General features: G+C 38.1%; 1 protein-coding gene across 1 annotated transcript in view; it reads left to right on the top strand.

Moving 5' to 3' along the window:
- The window catches only part of FOCAD (focadhesin), an 88,425-nt gene extending 75,205 nt beyond the window's left edge, over positions 1-13,220 (top strand). Inside the window, exons 33-45 of the mRNA XM_021535466.2 lie at positions 14-91; positions 472-543; positions 711-813; positions 1,935-2,015; positions 3,041-3,169; positions 4,168-4,283; positions 5,490-5,750; positions 6,466-6,555; positions 8,032-8,209; positions 9,576-9,673; positions 10,536-10,787; positions 11,921-11,996; positions 12,783-13,220. Of these exons, the coding sequence (XP_021391141.2) occupies positions 14-91; positions 472-543; positions 711-813; positions 1,935-2,015; positions 3,041-3,169; positions 4,168-4,283; positions 5,490-5,750; positions 6,466-6,555; positions 8,032-8,209; positions 9,576-9,673; positions 10,536-10,787; positions 11,921-11,996; positions 12,783-12,856 (1,608 nt within the window). The 3' untranslated portion in view covers positions 12,857-13,220. The remainder of the gene's footprint in view (positions 1-13; positions 92-471; positions 544-710; positions 814-1,934; positions 2,016-3,040; positions 3,170-4,167; positions 4,284-5,489; positions 5,751-6,465; positions 6,556-8,031; positions 8,210-9,575; positions 9,674-10,535; positions 10,788-11,920; positions 11,997-12,782) is intronic.
- Positions 13,221-18,832: the final 5,612 nt, after the last annotated feature.

Consider the following 18,832-nt stretch of genomic DNA (forward strand, 5'->3'; position numbering starts at 1 on the left):
ATTATGCTTCCAGGGCTCTCCAACAATGGACCGTCTGGCTGCTGTCAGTGGGCTGGTTGCACTGGTGGGCTCTGAAGGAGGCATGATACAGGTCAGAATATGCAAGCAAATGGTACTGTATTTTTTGGAGAAATTTGCCTAGAAGGCAAGATGAGATGCATCCTTCACATTCATACAGCAATGGCTGTAGACCAGGACATCACATTTTTGCAATAATTCATGTTGTGTACGAACCAAGCAACATTGACTTGCAATGCATAAAATGGGACTTGTTCCATTTTGCCATCATATGGCCCATGTGCAATACCACTGGGGAAAATTTTCAGCCATGTAAGCTTTCTTCTTTTCTCTCTCCCACTCCCAGAGAAAGGCATGGGTGCAAATGTAATCTGTTTTCAGAATTTTTTCTCTGTTTGTTGCTTCTTTTTTTATTTCTTGCGAAAGTAACCTTTTTTTGTTTTTCTCTTGCAGCTGAAATCTGAGGGCATTCAGTCCTCACAGTTTCACAGTAAGCTGAATGAAGTGATCAGAACCCTTACACAGGTAAGAAGGTAGCCTGTGTTTCCTCTTTTGAATAAAGTACTAGCATACCTTTACAACTTGCAAAAGCAAGCCAAGTCTGTTAAAAAGAAACTATGTAATGTTTGTAACCAGCTTGAATGAGGCAGTGTAGGGAAATTTGTCTAACGAGTGGTTTATTGTCTCAACAGATAATTAGTTTGTCAGAGCAGATTGGTCTTCAGACAAATGCAGCAAGACTTCTGGGACGTCTTCACATGTCCTGTTTGTCTTCTACCCAGAACAGGGCATCTGGTAAGATGCTTTATTACTGCTTCTTAAAGAGCATGTAGGAATAGCACATCACTAAAAAGACAGTGAGGGACACATGAGATAATATAAGTTAGACAAGGCAACCTGTGAAGTGACATGACAACCTTTGAATCAGAGATCTCATGGTCCTGTGTGCCTAAACGTTGGAATATGAATCAGTAGGAATCAGTAATAGGATCCCCCACCACTGCTTTTACTTGCAGTATGAAAGTAAGGTTCTAAATTGTTCTGGTCAAACTTGTATATTGCTTCTTTATTTTTTTATAGGATAAACTATAAACAGGTTTTACAGTTCTTATGGCACATGTATTTGACATCTACTTCATGCCTTTCAGAACTGATTAATCTACTTCTTGTTTTAGCACTCGCCACTCTATAAAAAAAATCAATACTTAAAAACTAGTCTATAACAAAACCAAGCTGGTATTTTAGAAGTTTTTTCTAGAACAGCTCTTCTCTGATTAGCTGAAATAAAAAAATTAGTGTTCTGTGCCCTTTCAGAGTGTCTGATACATTGCTAACTTTGAGTGTTGTTTCAATATCCATTGGTAAAGTAAAGGCTGGATAATTAATCATTAAGAAATACCAGTAACAAGCAAAAGCTAATGAAGTTGAAGCTGTTTGCTTTGGTGTGAACTAAACTGGGAACCAAAACCACAAAATGTAGATAAACATCACAGAGAAAAGTCACTCAAAGTTTCTGCTTTTATGTATCCTTGCATGCATACATGCATGCCTAAGGTTAGATAGATATGGAATGTCTGCTGCATTAAATTTCCTAAAATTTTGATGCGCTCCCTTTCAAAGCCCAGCTTGCAGTGCCCAGTATATTTTTAAGGAAGATTTTATCCCTGGCTTTTCAGTTGGTCTGAGAATTTGTTTTTTCAGATCTGGCCCCCCTCACGACCAGAAATGTTTAGCTTGCTTTAAAGGTGAAAAGGCCAATACATCTATCAATCTTGTGGTCTAAATATTCCAAGTCACCTACAGAATCAGTTAGCTGAAACACAGCTCAGTTTGGCCTTTAAATTTACCTGGCAGCAGAAGGTTGTAATTTTTGCTGATGATGTTTTAGAATATAAGCAGTCTTTTTATCTTCACAGTTCCTCCAGATTTTGGCTACTTACCTGTAAACAGCTTTATCAGGGCAGCCATTGACTTTGCTATTGAAAGTGGAAAGAAAGGTAAGGATCAAACTACAGTATTCGTCAGGGAAATTTGTTACGGCTATAAAAGATGATCTTAAACACTTGCTTTTATTTGCTTAGAGAACTTTTCTAAGTACAAATTTGAACTTTGCTAATGTGAGATATTTAAAATAGAAATTTAATTACAGACAAAAAGATAAGGTAATATTGTGTAGTTAGGACTTTTGTTTTCAACACATGATTTTTTACTTTTAAAACCCTTTTCCCTTCCCTCTCTATTGGTGAGATGATGTTTCTTCCCTATGAGAATGAAAGTCAGATTGTTTTTAAGTGTTAGCTCGTATGCCGAGTTAATACTCCATCATCAGACCAACTTTATGCTGCCCCTTATTTCAGTAACACTGGATTAAGATTCTCTGTAACAAGAGTTGTAATAAAAAGATTACTGATGAGATAGATCCAAAGAAGACTGAAAAAAGTATGGTCTTACATGAGGAAGCCTAAAAGGGAGATGTCTCAGAGTAGTCTTAAGGAAGGTAAGAGAGAGAGGATTGCTTCTATGTGGAGTTCAGTGAGTTTACTGCTGTCCTATGAAGCAAGCTTTGCTTTAAATGGAGATTAAAATGCCTACATTTTGATTCCAGGAGGACTGAGTTAACTTATGTTTACATAACATGGTATGTAGCAAAGGTTAGCACTTACCTGACTGTTCTTTTAGCCTGCATTTACAAGAGGAGAAAGGAAAGCAGTGTCAGAAAACTTTGCTGTTTTCCCAATAAGAAATGCAAAAATACTGCCTTACTAGATGAGGAATATCTATAATTAACTTGTAAATTGACTCAAGAACAGGGGACCAGAAAGTTTCTATTTATTAGTAACAAAAAAACAGTGTGACAGGATATTAAAAACGTAACTGTTCATTATAAATGAAATGGCTAATTCTCAGACACAAAAGGAAGTAAAGTGATTTTGTAACACTTTTCATTTCTTTACTACAGCTGAGCTATTCAGCGAAGTATGTGTATACCAAATTTAGACTCTGACCATATCTTTTGTTCTAGGCCCTGAATCTGTCCCAGCTGAGTTGGTGAAAGTAGCACTGGCACCCATTGCATTAGTTGGAGACAGCCATCAGTATCCACCTGTAAACTGGGCATCCATTCTTTCTCCTTTGATGAGGCTGAACTTTGGTAAGAGTAGTAGTTTTCTATTAAGACTTTTGTTTTTGTCACAAGAGTTCTTTACTAATGGAGCTTTCACAAACTTTGGAGTCCTCTTCAGGGCTTGAAGTTAGTGCAGTGGTTAGTTTTATTATGCTTTTGAGACTGACTTTTTAGTGTATGCAAGTATATATTTGTCATCACCATGTGGACACTGTTTTAACTGAAGAAAAACTAAAGATCAGAGCTGAGAAGTTCCCTAAAACATTGGTGAAAGTGGCCTGAATATTTAATATGTACTATTTATATACGAGCCCATCATAAAACTCAACTAATTGTATTCTGTTACTAGTAATTGCTAAATGCTTGTTCCAATGCCCATGTCAGAGCCTTCATGCCACTTTTCCAAATATTTGAACTGTTTGGTACTTCATCTAGCTATAACTAGTTTGAAATGCACTTTCTACTAAATTACACTGGGTAATAACTTTCAAAATAATGGAAAAAGATTCCTATACTGAGGTCTGCCATTCTTATGAAGAGCTGAAACTTGTGAAATGTCTGGAGGGGTTTTTTATTCCTGCTTTTCACTTAGGAGTCTTACTTTTGTAAACCAGGGAATTTTCAGAGGAAACAGTACAATCTGTTTTGTGGCTGGTTTTGGATTTCAGACAGCATCATAGTCCAGGACTATTGACTTATTTTTCCTTCTGTGGATTAAATCTTGACTTTATTTGTCAAGGAGGGGTTTCTTCCTTTATTTTTTTACTTTTCATAGCATTCCCACATTTTTGTTCCTGCGTAAATTGAAATAACTTGAACAAATGCTGATACTTCTTACTGAAAGTGCATGAATATAAAGAGGAGTCTTCTAACATCTATGTGTTAAAAGCTTTAAGAAGTATTTTTAGAAAAATAAGTTGTAATGTAATGCTCTAGTAGAACCACAACCCTCCTTTATTTTATGAGTTGAGAACAAATTTAAAGGGGAAATATTTTCTTCATTACTTTGTTTTCTTCTGTTTTAGGTGATGATGTAAAACATCTCTGCCTTGAACTGGCTGTGACACAGGCCCAGTCATCTCAAAATGCAGCAATGCTTTTAGGGATGTGGGTGGCACCTCCCCTTATCTACAGTCTCAGTGTATGTATATCAGAAAACTTGTGGGAGTTCAACCCCTTTTTCATATAAAATTACTCAGTGACATTGTTTAGACTGTCTCACTAGAAAAGGATTACTGGTTTCAGAATTCTTCAGAAATACAATTTAGTGAGTATTTATAGTGTGAGAGAGGTTATTCTTGGGCCTTGAAATTCAAGGCAGACTTAAGACCTGCTACAGTCATTTTACTTTACTGATTAAAACCTATAGTGTTGATAACCTGGAGACATAAAGCATGGCATGTAGGGAGAAAAAGTATCTTTTATTATACTAGCTAAAAGTCTTAAAAAACAGTCCACCCTAATCTGTCAAAAAGCTTACCTACTTTTTCTAGCAAGGTCTCTTGATCTAGCTAACTAAAAAAAGCTATGTCTAGAAAACCTTGTCTTAATTTTTGAGATACCCAACAGTATAATCAAATTTGGTCTTATCCTTCATTGCTGTTCTGTTGTTCTGGAATTAAAAGGTGGATTCCATGATATAGTATGTAAAACTCCCTGAATCCCACAAAACACTTGACTGCATGTTTCTGTCACTTTATCCAAGTTCAGGAGCAGATAAATGAAAATTCTCAGAAAATTAATTGTTTGTTTCTGTGATCTCTTCAAGGAGTGTTTCTTGTTTTAATTCCTTAATCTTAGATATGCAAACATTTGCTGGCAGTTTTAAGGTACATAACTGGTAAGGTACCAAAAAAAGGGTTTTATTTCTGACTACCACTTTTCCAGCTGCAGTGAGAATTTGAGGTCACAAAAATAAGGTGAACCACAGAGAATTTAAGCTCTGCATTTTATACAGGTTAGTCATTCTTCTTCACTAACTAGCAACATTCATGGTTCTATGGCTGTCATACTTCTGTCATTGACTGTCTAGGCAGTCTGTATGCTTTAGGTAGGAATGCAGTAGACACCATGTAAAAAAATTGCTCTGCCCATATGGAGAAGTGATCTCTATTGAAAAATAAGTTCTTCAGTTTTTAATGAAAACAGAATATTGACATGTTTGAGCTCTTTTTAATTCAAAAAATTCATCAAAAAAGGGAAGAAAAAAAGAATGGAGAAATATATATGACTTTAAGTGCTTTTATAAGTTGTGTTTGCACCACTCTTTTTATAATTTTATCCAACAATAGTTCAAGGTCAGTGAAGAACTAGAATTTGAAACTCAGCAAAAATTTTTCCTTTTCAGATGAAAAGTCTGAAATACCTTTTCCTGTCCCTGTCTCTGTGGATGCAACATGTTGCAGAAGATAAACTGCAATCTTTTACTGAAGTGCTTCTGATACAACAATTTGAAGTGAAGAACCGGACAAAAAACCCAGAAATTGTCCGGTGTGTTCTACAGGGGCTCATCCAGGCAATGAAACTTCCCAACCCAGCCCAGTTTTGCTGGAGCTTTTTGTGTCAAGCTGTGGAGAAAATATATGAGCTTCTTCCAAATGAGGTTCAGGTAAGGAGTATGTATGAGGTGTATGAATACCGTAGCTAGGTGTTTTTTTAATGATGGTAAGTCCCATCATTAAAAAAATAATGATGGTAAGTCCCATCCCAGTAGTAATAATTTTTAATAGTCTTTTTTTATGATGCTAAGTCCCATCTTTTTGTACTGATGCATCAGATTCAAAACATGAATTAGATGTACAAATTTTAATTATATTAATTAAAATAGCAGCATGATTTCAATCTAAGTTACTTTTGGTTATTTTATATTATGGTGTTGTGAAACCAATCTAATGTGCACTCCTCCCTCATAAACAATTTGGTAATGGAAAATTACACTATTAGTACTGAAATAAGTTTTAATGAAAGAGAAGAAATGAACAGTGAGTGAGAAGGCTTTCTTTTTCCCACAGAGGATTCAGCTTCTCATAGTGATTTAAAGACGCTATTTAACTACAGAAAATGCTTTCAAAGAATGGCATTTTGACATTAAAAATAAAATAAACTCTTTGAAAGTATTCAAATACCATAGTTCTTGTACATTGAATTGTTGATATACATTGAATTCCCCAGCAAATACAGAATTTCTAAAATAGATTAAGTGAGGTTACAAGATAGATTAATTATTCATCATTATCATTAACAAGTTCCTAAACTCATGGATTTTGATGATGGAGAAAGCCAAAAATAGACATTTAGACATGCATTTACTTTTCTGTTTGCAGAGAGGTGAACTGGAGATGTATATCGATGTAGCAAGATGTATTTCAGAAATGGCTGATTCAGAGATCAAGCGCATTGTCCAGATCTCCAAGGTAATTATGTTTTAATTATACTCTTTTATCACCAGATCATGTGAAACAAGCAACCTTCTCATTTTTATTGTCACCAGACTATTTTAGCTTGCTGGGAGCATTGTTTTACCTAACATGTAGGTAAGAGTATTCTGGATCTAATCTGCAGGTAGTGAGAGAAGCAGAAGTGATAAGAATCCATATCCCAAACTTTCTCAAAGCAACTGAAATACTCATGATTTCACCTGGGAGGTTTGAACGGGAGAGTCTTAACTAACATGGTGAGGTGCAGGTTGGCCTCTTCTCTCAGGCAACCAGTCCTAGACAGGACAAGAAGACACAGTCCTAAACTGCACCAGGAGAGATTTAGGCTGAACATTAGAAACAATTTCTTCACAGAAAGGGTGATTAGACCTTAGAATGGGAATGTCACACCAGGGTGATGGTGGAGACAATGTCCCTAGAGATGTTTAATGAAAGACTGGATGTGGCACTCAGTGCTGAGGTCTAGTTGACATGATATTGTTGAATCATATGTTGGACTTGATAATCTCATAGGCCTTTTCCAACCTAACTGATTCTGTGATTCTGGGAATTACTTCTGTTAGCAGAACAGCAATGGTGTGAACCAGAGTGGTGTTCTATCTTCTAAATCTCAGACCAATTATGCAAACAGCAGACTACAGTCCTCTTTGGTTAATATACCCACCTGCTTGAAATTGGACTGTAAATGCATCATGGTGACTAGCTGTCCTTGAACTGGTGGATCTGTGCTTCTGTTAAAAATGTGAAATAATTGACTGAAAAACCTTTCATTCTTGACTTTGTGTTCTATATTTATATTCACACTCAGATTTTTCCTGGTGGAAAGATGACTGAGGATGATCATGGAATAAAAGCTTTTATCTTGTAGCTCACCAGTGGAATCAATTAGTGGAGGAATTCTTAGCAGCTAAAATACTAAGGAAATTACCTGTGTGGAAGAATTTGATGTTTTCACATCAAGTTTTAAAAAAAAAAGTCGGTGACATAAAGCCCCCCTCCACCCCTTCTGCTTGCTATGAAATTCACTAGAGCGTCAAACATTCAAATAGTTTGTGGAAGCTGAAATGTCATTTCCTTGTATTTTTCGCTTCATATTTCACACTGGAAAACATCATTTAAGAAAACCTCTTTTTGTCACTACAGTGTATCTGTCTTGTAAGAAGACTTAAGTGTCCAGAACTGTTAAGCTGGTTCATTCAATTTCAAAAGGGAATTTAGAATTTAAAGCAGTATGAAAATAGGCTCGACTGAGTTACACTTTGCTGGCCTATTTCAAACGGTGTAAAGTTCAAGTAGCATGTACAGTCTTCTGTGTAATATGTCTTGAGGAAAATGAAGCCTATTAGTCATTCAAAGAGTTTCTTATTTTTTTTATAAAGAGGAATGCAGAATTTACTGTTCCCACAAGAAATATACCTTTCAATTTAACTTTTTTTTTTATTGCATTTGCAGAACAATATAGAGAAGGCCACATTCATGACAGTGTATTTAGTTTCTCAAGGCAGATTGTCTCTGACAAACTTGAGTGCTGTGATTCATACTGTGGCAGAATATCACCAGAAGGAAAATATTTTATGGATGTTCCTGCATAGTTTCTATCATGCTCGCATTGTGAGACATGAAAATACAGGTAAGATTAGGCTTAAAGAAAAATGAACAATGCAATCAATAGATATTTATGAATCTACAATGATTCCTTTAAAATTATTTTAAGATGGTTTAACCAAATTTTTCCATATTAGAAACTACTGTCTTCAGAATTATTTTATTAGTCAAGTATTTGTATCACACTCTGCTTTTATGTTTTTCTCCAGTTACTTCTTTTTCTGGGGTCCAGCTACAAGTCATTTGTCTCATCAATGTGGTTTACAGACCAGAGTTTTAACTAGATTTGTGTCTCCCACTCTTTTTAGGGTAGTGTTACAGATGTACACAGTACATTAAAGACCTCTTAATACTGCAACTCTGCTAACCTTCTGACCTACAATCTGACTTAACTGTTTGTGACACAGAAGGTGGGGAAATGTTCCCAGGAGACTGGTTGAACTCAGGAGATAACTTTCTTTCCTGAACTCCTTGCACGGTTTAACACAGGAAATAAATTTCCTTTTTTTCCTCTTCATACCTACACCAGATAGTCATCTGGTAGGTTAATGATTTGGGCTGGCTCAGCTCTAGGTCTGACAAAGCATAGGAGCTGATGCAAGAGAAGTAAGAGAATCACACAGGAAGATAAAGAAGGAAAAAGAACAGAAAGATAAAAGAATGAGGTATCATTTTCATGGCAGAAAGGTTTTTGTCTGCCTGTGTTCACTAAACAACTACTGCCAGATGCCTTAGCTGCCATCTGTGTTTCAAGAACTTCAAAGAGCAGTGAGCTTTAATTGAGTGAAGTGAGGATTCTTTGGGTAGGAGACAGCATGAAAGGGGGCATTTGTAAAGACTACATGGAAATAGTTATGTATGATGTAATGTGGTCTTGGTGGTGAGCATGGTTATTACCTTCTAGGAGATAGAACAGATTTTGGATAGCAGAATCTGAATCAATGAAATGTCTTCCATCCTTGAGATGAACTGGGGGCTGATTTTATTTGCATGCTTTGACCATATTTTACTGACCCTCTCAACACTGTAGGACCATTTACACCATGATTTGCATGTTGAGGGAGGCTTTAAGATTCTGTAGCAGTCATATGTGCAGACTTGGTTAGTGAGTCCTGCAGGCTGCTATTATGTGAAATAATTCTCACTCCATTTTTTTTTGGTTTTTGTGTGTGTGTGTGTTCAGTGTGTTGCCTGCATTATATGCAATGTTTCTGTACTATTTAGGGCCTGTATGTCAGTGGTAAAATTAATCAAATGTGATTGTATTATTGGTGATCTTTGTTCTTCTGCAGTTGGTACCTTCCTGCTATAGTGATTTTCTGTGCTTGCTTTTTAATGAAAAGCAGTGCATTCTAGTGTTTGACATGAGTCAGTGTTTATTCTTTTTCTAGGAGTTATGAAAAGAATGGACTGGCTGTTAGACCTGATGGGCTACACTAGAAATGTAGCATACAAGTCAACACCCTTACAAAATGTTGATCTGAAAGAGGTAATGGCTGTGAAAATTATTTGGAGCAAGGACAGAAGGAAGTTCTGATATATTTCACATTTTTCCTCAGTAAGAAGAATTATTCCCCATGCTTTTGTGTTTTAGAAGATTGTGATTTTACCACCACAGAGAAGATCTTCACAATTTTGTGAATGGATTATTACTTTAAAATAACTATTGCATTTAAGTTATAATAGAACCTTAAAGCAACTGAAGGAAATAATTTCTTTAAATTTACTGTATTTAGAACATTTGAAGGAAAATTTTGAATTCACTTGTAGAACTGCCTAAGCGGGTTTCTGGTTCTGAAAGGGTTTGAACAGTTTTAGAGAAATAATGTTGTTCACTTATTTTTGGTCTTCCATTTGAAGACATAAAATAAGCCGCTGCTTAGATCAGAAGGACATTAATTACATTGCTGCAATATTTCCCAACAATTTACAGCACCACAAGGGTGACCATCTCTGATTTCCTTCAACGGTCAGGTTGCTGTGAAAAAGTTCTTTCCCAATTTTAAATGAATTGTGGATCAGCTTTAATCAAAAAGATAATTTTAGAAGAGTGTGATTTTGTTTTTGTTTCTGTAGACATTTTATTTTTCTTTCTGTAGACAGTTTGAATTTATAAAGATGCTTATACTCTACAAAGCATAAAAGGATATTAACTTTTTAGTTCTTACATTGTGTATTTTACCTGAATTTTTAGATTATTGTTTTTAAGAGCAAGTCATCATCTAGATTTTGGTTGGTGTCTTTTTTGGATGAGTTTTTTTGTTGGGTTTTATTGGTGAGGTTTTTAATTTTTTTTTCTCCTTCCATATTATTCATTTAATGAAGTGCATTTTTGCCTTTTTCCTGTTTAGTGCATAGATTTCCTCATCTGGCTGTTTGCAGCTTCTGTTTTGGCCTGGGCTGACCATGGTGCACCATTACTCCTTGGTCTCAGTGCTGACTGGTCATTGTGGAAACACCACATGGTATCACCGGAATTATACGAGGAACGCATTGGCAAGCACCCTACTGACAAGTTTGCTGTGCAAGAGACTCTCACTCTCCTGCCAAGTAGCCTTTCCCTTTTGCTGGCTAAGGAACCATGGAAAGAACAAACACAGAAGGTAAAATTGCATGTAGTGGTAAGCACTTAACATGAGAAAGCGCTCCATTTTTGGTAGTCACCTTAAATCTTAGATTGAGCAGTTGTTTCTTCTGTATTTTACTGCATCTCAGTTGTGATCTCACTTTATTTTTAATCAGATATGAGAGTAGTTTCTTAAGTAAAATTTGAGAGTTGCAAAAAAAATATAAAATGACAAAGCTGGGAGTCAAACTCGTAAGAAAATACAGCCAGAAGAGAATTGGGAGGTGCTGGTAGCAAGTCAGTGTTTTAAACACTGAAAGAAGGCTCCTCTGCAGCTGGACACACCACACTGTAAATTCAGAGCAGTCAAAGATCTTCTTCACAGTTTGCAGTGTTGTCATTTATTTTGAAGTATGAGTTGAAAATAAATGTGGAAAATTGTGCCTAATTTGGCAATCCTACTGTGCAATGCATGTAGTTGCTATATGTGGAAGTACTGTTATTAATCTATAGATTAATTTTTTTTTCTTGCAAACTGGAATCTGTTGAGAACTGGTTTATCTGAGCATGTTTCTGTTCTCAGAGTTACCTCTGAAGTCAGAATTCAGAATGTCAGAGGAATGCAGGGGTGAGCTGTTAGTATGCAAGTGCCTAATTAGGTTTTAAGGAAGAATGTGAGGCCTTGCCCTGAAAACCATCCTTATGAGTTTAAATACCATATTGTCATCCAGGCACCCTGCACTGCCAGAAGAAAATAACAAAAAATGAGCGAGGTCAAAAGAGGAATAAGAGTTCTGAAGGATTTCCAGTAAAACATTTAGACAAGAGACTGATAAGAAAGTGTTATATTAATAGGTTAAAGGTATGAACAGGCAAAATGGAGGGAAGCTGTTTAGCATGCCTTCTTCTTACAAAGAATTATTGCTGACATAATGGGAAGGAACAAAGGGAGTTTCAGGTCCAGCTATGGGAAGAATTGCATTGACAGGGAGAAAACATTCTAGGGTGTTTTTGATTACTTTGGGCAGAAGCTTCATTGGCCACTGCCAATGAAGTTAGATAACTGAATTTAGCAGAAATAAAATATTGTCTGTCAAACTGAAAATAATTAATTGTGTTCTGATACAGGGGCTCTTTTAATTCAGATTTTTTTTGTATTTCTATCTTTAGTTTATTGACTGGCTGATCAATATGATGGAATGTCCTAAGGAAGCATTATCAGAATCTTCCAGGGACCTGCTGAAAGGTAATATATTTTTAATTGGGTCCTCATTTTTCCAGAAAGGTCAGTAGAGATCAAAATACAGTTGTTATAAGGAGTGAGATTTTGTCTTTGAGGTATTGTCACAGGTAAGTTGATATTTTTGTCTGTAACACTTCACATTTGCTGTTTCATCTTCTGATGCTTATGATGTAGCACTTAGGGTCCAAAGGACCTAGAGGTACATCTAGTGCACAAGATTATTGTGATAGATCATTATTGTGATAGATTCATTGATAGATCTGTCTGTTGTTTTTGAAGTCTTGAAGTTATCCTTAAAATAAGATGCTTTTTTCCTTTTACATACTAAAACATGAAACTTCCATCTGACTAACTAGACTGTGACTAGGTTAGTTACTGGATTTTGTCTAAACATGATTCTTTCAAATTGAATTAAGAAATCAGTGAGTTGCATTTCCAGGCAGTGAATTGAGCAGAAGACTTAAGACTTTGTGGTTCTGTTTTTCCCAGTCCTCCTATGTCCTGGCTTGAATTACGCATTGAGTTTGAACTTTCTGCAATGTTGGTTGATCTGTTTGCCTAACTGGTAGACTAATTAGAAGATGATGTGATATGATTTCAATAGGTGAGATGTGTCTCAAAGCAAAGGAAGGGCTTTGTGCATCACCACAAATGAAAAAATTATGAAAAGAGTCAGTAAAAGAAGAACTAAACCTACACCTGTGTTAGTAAAATCACTAGGAAGAATACTCTCGTATCTTTTCCTTTGGACTGCACAACTTAATTTGTAATTTGTTCCTGTCTTCACAGTTACACTTTTGGCCTTGAGGTCTCTTGCTGAGTTCAAGAAGAAAGCAGTATGGACTAAAGCTTATGGGTGGTAGCTGCACACTGTACCTTATCCAGTGAAGAAAATTGTCCATACTTGAAAGCATAATATTATTACTCAGGCATCAAGAAGCTACATTTCAAAGACATTTCCTATTACAAGATTTTTAATTGGGTTTGGCTTTTTTTTACCCTTTTGCTTCATACAAAAATTCCTATGAAAAGCAATATTTTGTCTTTAAGTAATGTGTTATTGTTTTGCAAATGTGCGGAATCTAAATGAGAAATACACATTCAGTTTCAATTTAATTGTTTCAGTGACATCTGGGAACCTCAAAAGCTGGAGTTGAATATTCCTTTAATTCATGGAAGCTTTGAAGGAATGGCTGAAAATAAAATAAACTAGTAAAATTTGACGGATATAGTGTATTTACTAAAGTATATTTTAGTGTAACAGATTTGGAATGAGCATTATTTTTGAACTGATAATCCTTTAGTAATAACACAATGTTCTTGTGCAGAAATGGCAACACATTATGACTATGTAGTGTGAGCAGGGTTTCTGAAGAGGGATGGTATGCATGTCAGGTTTGCCATGCTTTATAAAGATTGCTGAAATGAGTCAATGATCCTGATGGCTGTTGTATGTGCAGCTCCAGGACAGTTGCCATTTTCTTTCCACTTCCAACTGTTCTCATCTCCTTGACACTTCTCTACAGATAAGAGTTTTCCTCTGCCTCTAGGGAAAAGCGACAATATAGCAACAATTTTCCAGTTTTATCATCTTAAATAAATTAGCTCCCGCTATTTTCCTTATTTATTACTTTTTTCTTTCTGAAGGAATAGAGACTTTTTCACTTTGCAATCTTGCCAAGATAGGTATTAAAAGAGATTTTGTATTTTTTAGCAATCCTCTTTGCTGAAGTAGACAAAAATTAGCTGAATATAATTGGGCACTGTTCCCTAGTATCTTTCAAAACAGTGCTGGTAAGAGCATTGTTGATTTTTGATCAGGTTGAAGGAAATTATATTTCCATACATCTAGAAGACACACCCCACTGGAGGAATTACCTTATTTTCAGGACTGATAACATTTCCTCTGTTAAAGAAATTGTCCTCTGGACTTCTTGGTCACTTGGTCTGTTTGCTATGGAGGAGACAGAGGACAGTCCATAGTGCAGTTACAACTTCCTTGTGAGGGGAAGAGGAGGGGCAGGCACTGATCTCTTCCCTGTGGTGACAGTGACAGCACCTGTGGGAATGGCCTGAAGCTGTGTCGGGGAGGTTTATGTTGCTGGCCATTAGAAAAAGGTTCTTCCCCAGAGGGTGGTTGGGCACTGGAACAGCTCCCCAGGGCAGTGGTCACAGCACCGGCCTGACAGAGCTCAGCTCTTGGAGTTGTTCTGTGCAGGTCCAGAAGATGGACTTTGATGATCCTTATAGCCCTCTTCCAACTCAGAATAATCTATGATTCCATGAGTCTTTCTAGGATTTTATTATCCAACAGGGTACTGTGTGAAGGCTGAGCATTTCTTCACTGATTGGGTATGTGGAGGATTAATGCAGTACTTGTTTGCCTTTTCAAAATAGTGGATAAGTAGTGGTAGGTTTCTGCTGCATCTGCAACTCTATACTGAGAAAACTGTTCAAAGGTGAATGTGCAGAAGGACTCACAGAAAGTCCTTGTGAGTGAGTGTGCATCTCAGTTCATGACATTTCCATTTGTGTGCACTTCTAAGTAATCTCTAACAAAACCAAATATGTCACATTTTAATTGTTCCATCTCTAATGTGCTGTTTCAAACTTTTATCAGTTTGTATGCTGATTACCATTTTAATTCAGATGAATTTTTGTCTTTTTTAAAGAAAATCACTGGGTGATGCCTACTTGCTGTGTTTCAGTTTGCATAGAGGAGCAATATGTAAACATCTGAATTAACTAAATTCCTACTGATGTCTAGTAGAACATGGAAGCCAAGGGATGCCATAGCATGGCCTGAGGGTGGCAATGTTTACAGAGCTGCAGAGAGCACTGAGATTTAAGAGAGTATTTGAAATTTTTGAACACCAATGCACACAATACTGTTCACTCAGTCACAGTGCTAGCAGTGATTATTTAATCTATGGGCAATGAGGAGACATCTGTAGACCAGTAGCCCTTGTTCTTATGGAAAATGTCCGTTTCCTGGACATCAACTGGAAATGCCAGACAACTATACAAGGAAGTCTCAGAAACTCCAGAAGTGTGTTGAAGACAATTTCTTGCCACACATATTCATTGAGACAAAATGAAAGATGTCCCTTCAACTCTTCCCCTGCCCCTCCCCATCCCCAACTTGTTGTTTGTGAATAAGGAAGGAGAAGATGGGATTTTTAGGTGGCTGTTTTGGCCACAGTAATCATGAGTTTAAATAATGAGTTTAAATTTTTTGGTGTAAATGAGAAACAAGTCATCAGAGTTGCTGTCCTAGATTTCAGGATAGCAAACCTTAAACTGCTCGGGAAGCTAGTTAGCAGTGTCCTCTGGGAATCTGATTTTCAGGGCTTAGAGATCCATGAGTGTTGGTCCGTTTTTAAGAGCAACCTTTTAGAAGCACAGGAGCAAGTACACACTATGCCAAAAGTCAAGCAAGAAGGGCAGAAGAGCGCCTTGGCTGAACAGAGAACTCCAAAGAATGATCTCTGTAAGAGAGGTCAGGCCTCACAGGATGCTTACAGAGCTGTGGTTCCCATCTGCGGGGAGAAAACACAAAAGTCCAGTGCTCAGAGTTGAAACTGGGTCAGATAAAAAAAAGAACAAACTGAAGTTGGGTCAGATTAAAAAAAAAATAAATTCTGAGTACATTTAGAGCAAGAGGAGATCTAAGGAAAATATTCAACTAAATCTTGATGAAGGTAGTCAACCTGAAAAAAAGGATGAGGAAAGGGCAGAGGCATTATGCTTTTGCATCAGTCATTGATAACACTGATACACACTGGTCTAGCCTGTCCTGTCAGAGAACATACAGCAGCAGTGACTTTCCATTTCTGGACACTGAAACTGTAAATGAGCAGTTATATCAGTTTCATCTTTGTAAGTCTCTGGGGCCTGATGGGATTCATCCCAGAGCACTGCAGGAGCTACCAATAGGGTGTGGGGAGATCCCTGCTGACCAGAAGCTGGCCAACATGAATCGAGTTTACCAGAAGGTCATGATGAAAGACACAGACAACTGCAGGCTTGTTAACTTCATTACCAGGGAAAATTTACTGAGATCATACTGGATACTGTTGAAAAGCATTTAAAGAACAATACAACCATCAAGCACAGTCAACATGAGTTTACAAAGGGAAAGCCCTGAGTAGTTCATCTGATACCCTCCTATGATACAGCCACCCACCTAGTGGGGCTTTGGATACTGTCCCTTACAATATCTGTCTGAACAAACTGTTCAACGGTGAGATGAGTGGGTGCATGGTGCACTGGTTAAAGAACTGGCAGAAGGACAGACCTCAAAGAATTGTAGTGCATGGAGCTGACAAAGAGTCATCCACAGTGTTCTTCAGGTTTCAAGCCTAGGGCCAGTTCAATTCAATGTATTTATCCATGATTAGGAGGCAGGAGTTGAATGCACAATTACGTTTGCTGATAATACTAAACTTGAAAGTTGCTGTTGACTCTTGAGGGACAAGATACCTTGCAGAAAGATGTGGATAGTTGAGGATTTGGGATTTGGCTATAATTAATGGCATGAAATTTAACAAGTTAAAATGGTGGACTCTGCATCTGGTACAGAGGTGCCAGGTATCAGGTTCCTGATAGAAGTCTAAATGGATAGATGAGTCACTGGAGAGCAGCCCTGTATAAAGAGATCTGGGGGTGCTGATATCTCAAGATACAAAGATTTAAGTTTAGAGAATCACAGAATTATTGGAAGGATCCTCTGGAGGGCAACACACCTTTCCTCAATGGCTCCTCCACCACTTGCATTAATAAGTTATTTTCCAGTATCTGCAAGAACTTCTTGGACTGTGTGCTGAGCCATGTTGTGCTTCCAACAATTATCAGGATTGTTGAACTCTCAGGGGAGGACCAGGGCCCATGATCTTAAGGCTACTTCCAGTTGCCCATAGAAAGCCTCATCAATTTCCTTGTCTGAGTCAGGGGACCTGTAGTAAACACCCCCAACAGTGTCACCCATTTTAGGCTGTCCTTTAATTATTATCCATAAGCTCTCAGCTCCTTGTCTGTCCCTGGGCAAAGCTTGATGCTTTTTCACATAAAGACCAACTCCACCACCTCACCTTGCTGACCTGTCCTTTCTAAGAATTTCACAGGAATCCATGACAACATTCCAGTGGTGAACTATCCCACCATGTCTCTGAAATTGCAGTGAGAGCATGACTCTGTGACCACACATGGATTTCCAGTTCTTCTTGTTTATTCCCCGTGATTTGTGTACAGGCACTTCAGGCAGGCAGTTGAGCATCCAGGTTCCCTAGGAGGGGTGTAAGAGGATTCCCCGTAGCCATACCCACCCTTGATGTGGTTAGCCTTAAGACTCTCATCTTGAGGCAGCCAAGCTTACCCTGGCTGGCATGGGCCACCCCCCAGGAGGGAGCAATGGCATGAGTATTGCCACTTTGGACCCCAGCCAAGTAATTCAGTTTAAAGCCCATCTCACCAAACTGGCCAGTCTGCTGCCAGAGCTTCTCATGCCCTTTTTAGACAGATGGATCCCATCCCTTCCTAACAGGCTACAATCATTGAAGTACAACTCAATGTCATAAAAGTCATTGTCCCAAACATCTTTTTGCCTACACTGTTCTGAGCTTTTCCAGGAACTTAGGTGAGGCACTGGAGCTGAAGTTACAGTGGCCTTTTGTGCTCACACATGGAAGGCTGACTACCTCAATGTCCCAACTGCCTGCCCCAAGTTCCCTCTGGACCAGGAGCTGGGGAAGTCTTCTGTCATGAGCTTCATGCCTTTATCAGGCAGTTTACACTTGGAGGACCTCTCCTTTTACCCAGCTATATGTTATATGTCTTGAGATAACATTTTTTTAACATAAAATAATAAACATGGCTTTATCTGTGATAGGTTTGACCTCAGCTGTCTTCCAGATGTCCAGTCAGCCCCATCTCTTCAACAGGACTTTAAGTCTCCCTCCTCCTCCTCCTCAACAGGGCAGAAAAAATAGGATTAGAAAGTTCATGGGTCAAGATAAAGACAGAGTGACCATTTACTATTCACTTTTACAAAAACAGATTCAACTTCTCAAAGAAAAATTTATTGCCAATTAAAATTGGAGTAGGATGGAAAGAAAAAAAACGCAAAACTAAAACTAACTCCCCCCTACACCTCCCTTCTTCCTAGATTCATTTTACTCCTTCATTCCTGCATTTTCTACCTCCTCCCTCCCCCGAGCAGTACAAGGTGGGTGTGAAGATTGCACTTCGGTAATAAAGCTTAATATCTGCTGCTTGTTTCTTTTCTCACTGTTGCTCTGCTCCAGCATGGGATCCCTCCCATGGGACACAGTCCTTCATGGTTTCTTCTCACAAGCTGCAGCTCTTCAAGCACTGCTCAAATATAGGTCCTTTCCATGGGGTGCAGTCCATTAGGAAAAAGCTGCCTCAGTGGGGGTCCCTAATGGCCCACAGTTCCTGCTTTGCTTGTGTGAGCTCTCCATGGGCTGCAGATTCCCTTGGGGCAGAGCCACCTGCTCCAGCCTAGGGTCCTCCACAGGCTGCCGTGTGGATATCGTGTCTGATGTGTTTCTCCATGGGTTGCAGAGGGACAACCTGGTCCACCATGGTCTTCTTCATGACCCACGGTGAAATCTGCTGCAGTGCCTAGAGTAGCTCTTCCTCTCCTTCTCCATTGACCTTGGTGTCTACAGAGCTGTTTCTCTGACATTTTTCTTACTCTTCTTTCTTGCAGCTGCTGTGTAACATTCCTTACCTTTCCTTAAGTTTTCAGAGAGATGCCATGCCGTCATCTTTGGTGTTTGGTACAGCATTGTCTTGCAGTGGCTCAGTTTTGGAACTGG

This window comes from Lonchura striata, chromosome Z, assembly GCF_046129695.1.
Source record: "Lonchura striata isolate bLonStr1 chromosome Z, bLonStr1.mat, whole genome shotgun sequence".
NCBI lineage: Eukaryota > Metazoa > Chordata > Aves > Passeriformes > Estrildidae > Lonchura > Lonchura striata.